The following is a 1,345-nucleotide window of genomic DNA, read 5'->3' as shown; positions in this document are numbered from 1 at the left end:
GGGGCCGGGCCGGGGCCGCTGAGCCTCCACCCTGCCCACTGCATCAGCGTCTGCCAAGCTGGCCGCTGGGTGTGCAAGGACCTGCCGTGCCCGGGGACCTGCGCCCTGGAGGGCGGCTCCCACATCACCACCTTCGATGGGAAGAAGTACACCTTCCACGGGGACTGCTACTACCTGCTGACCAGGGTAGGCCGGCAGCCGGGGGCGGGCTGGGCAATGGCCTGGGCAGTGGCCTGGCCAGCGGCCGCACAACCTCCGGGGCTCTTCACAGGGCGAGCACAACGACTCCTACGCCCTCCTGGGCGAGCTGGCGCCCTGCGGCTCCACGGACAAGCAGACCTGCCTGAAGACGGTGGTGCTGCTGGCGGACCGGAAGAAGAACGTGGGTGCCCAGCCTGCCCGCCCCGCCCACATCCCCAGGCCCGGGCCCCCCGAGGCCCCCCGAGCCCCATGTCCCCTTGGCCTCTCCTGCAGGTGGTGGCCTTCAAGTCCGACGGCAGTGTGCTGCTGAACGAGCTGGAGGTGAACCTGCCGCACGTCACCGGTGAGCCGCGGCCGGCCGGCCGGCAGGAGTGGGGGCCGGCCGGGACGGGGCGGCCGCGCTCACCTCACAGCCTTGCCTTGCAGCGACCTTCTCCATCTTCCGCCCTTCGTCCTACCACATCATTGTGAGCACCACCTTCGGCCTGAGGCTGCAGGTGCAGCTAGTGCCCATCATGCAGCTCTTCGTGACCATAGACCAGACTGCCCAGGGCCGCGTCCAGGGTGAGTGACCGCCAGAGCCCTTGTGTCCCGCGCCCACCCGGCCGGCCCTTCCCAATGCTCGGCTCTGCCGCCAGGCCTCTGTGGGAACTTCAACGGGCTGGAGAGCGATGACTTCAAGACCGCGGGCGGGCTGGTGGAGGCCACCGGGGCTGGCTTCGCCAACACCTGGAAGGTGCAGGCCACCTGCCACGACAAGCTGGACTGGCTGGACGACCCCTGCTCCCTCAACATCGAGAGCGGTGAGTGGCGGGTGGTGCGCCCGCCCGCAGGCCCCTCCCCCTGCCGGGAGCAGCCGCTGGGAGGCCAGGGGTCCCCGAGGGCAGCGGCCGGCCGGGGCGGGAAGGGCTGCGCTGGGGACAGGGGGGCTCTGCCCCTGCCCGGCGACTAGGTGCCCGTGGGGGGCGCCCGGCTGAGGCTGCGCCCCCCTCCAGCCAACTACGCGGAGCACTGGTGCTCGCTGCTCAAGAAGGCGGAGACGCCCTTCGGCAGGTGCCACTCAGCCGTGGACCCCGCGGACTACTACAAGGTGGGTGGGCGAGTGCGTGCGCGGCCCCGCGTGTGCCGGGGGCGCGCCCGTGCC

The 1,345-nt window shown here is 71.7% G+C and overlaps 1 protein-coding gene across 1 annotated transcript in view; it reads left to right on the top strand.

The window, feature by feature from the left end:
• Window positions 1-39: 39 nt before the first annotated feature.
• MUC2 (mucin 2, oligomeric mucus/gel-forming) overlaps window positions 40-1,345 on the top strand; it is a gene marked incomplete at its 5' end in the record, with an annotated part of 25,417 nt that continues 24,111 nt past the window's right edge. The window contains 6 exons of the mRNA XM_004695056.2: window positions 40-186; window positions 272-382; window positions 475-544; window positions 628-765; window positions 840-1,004; window positions 1,197-1,291. Of these exons, the coding sequence (XP_004695113.1) occupies window positions 40-186; window positions 272-382; window positions 475-544; window positions 628-765; window positions 840-1,004; window positions 1,197-1,291 (726 nt within the window). The remainder of the gene's footprint in view (window positions 187-271; window positions 383-474; window positions 545-627; window positions 766-839; window positions 1,005-1,196; window positions 1,292-1,345) is intronic.

This window comes from Condylura cristata, unplaced genomic scaffold (assembly GCF_000260355.1).
Source record: "Condylura cristata isolate star-nosed mole 26May11 unplaced genomic scaffold, ConCri1.0 scaffold00054, whole genome shotgun sequence".
Classification (NCBI taxonomy): domain Eukaryota; kingdom Metazoa; phylum Chordata; class Mammalia; order Eulipotyphla; family Talpidae; genus Condylura; species Condylura cristata.
This window is presented reverse-complemented; position numbering and strand designations above follow the sequence as displayed.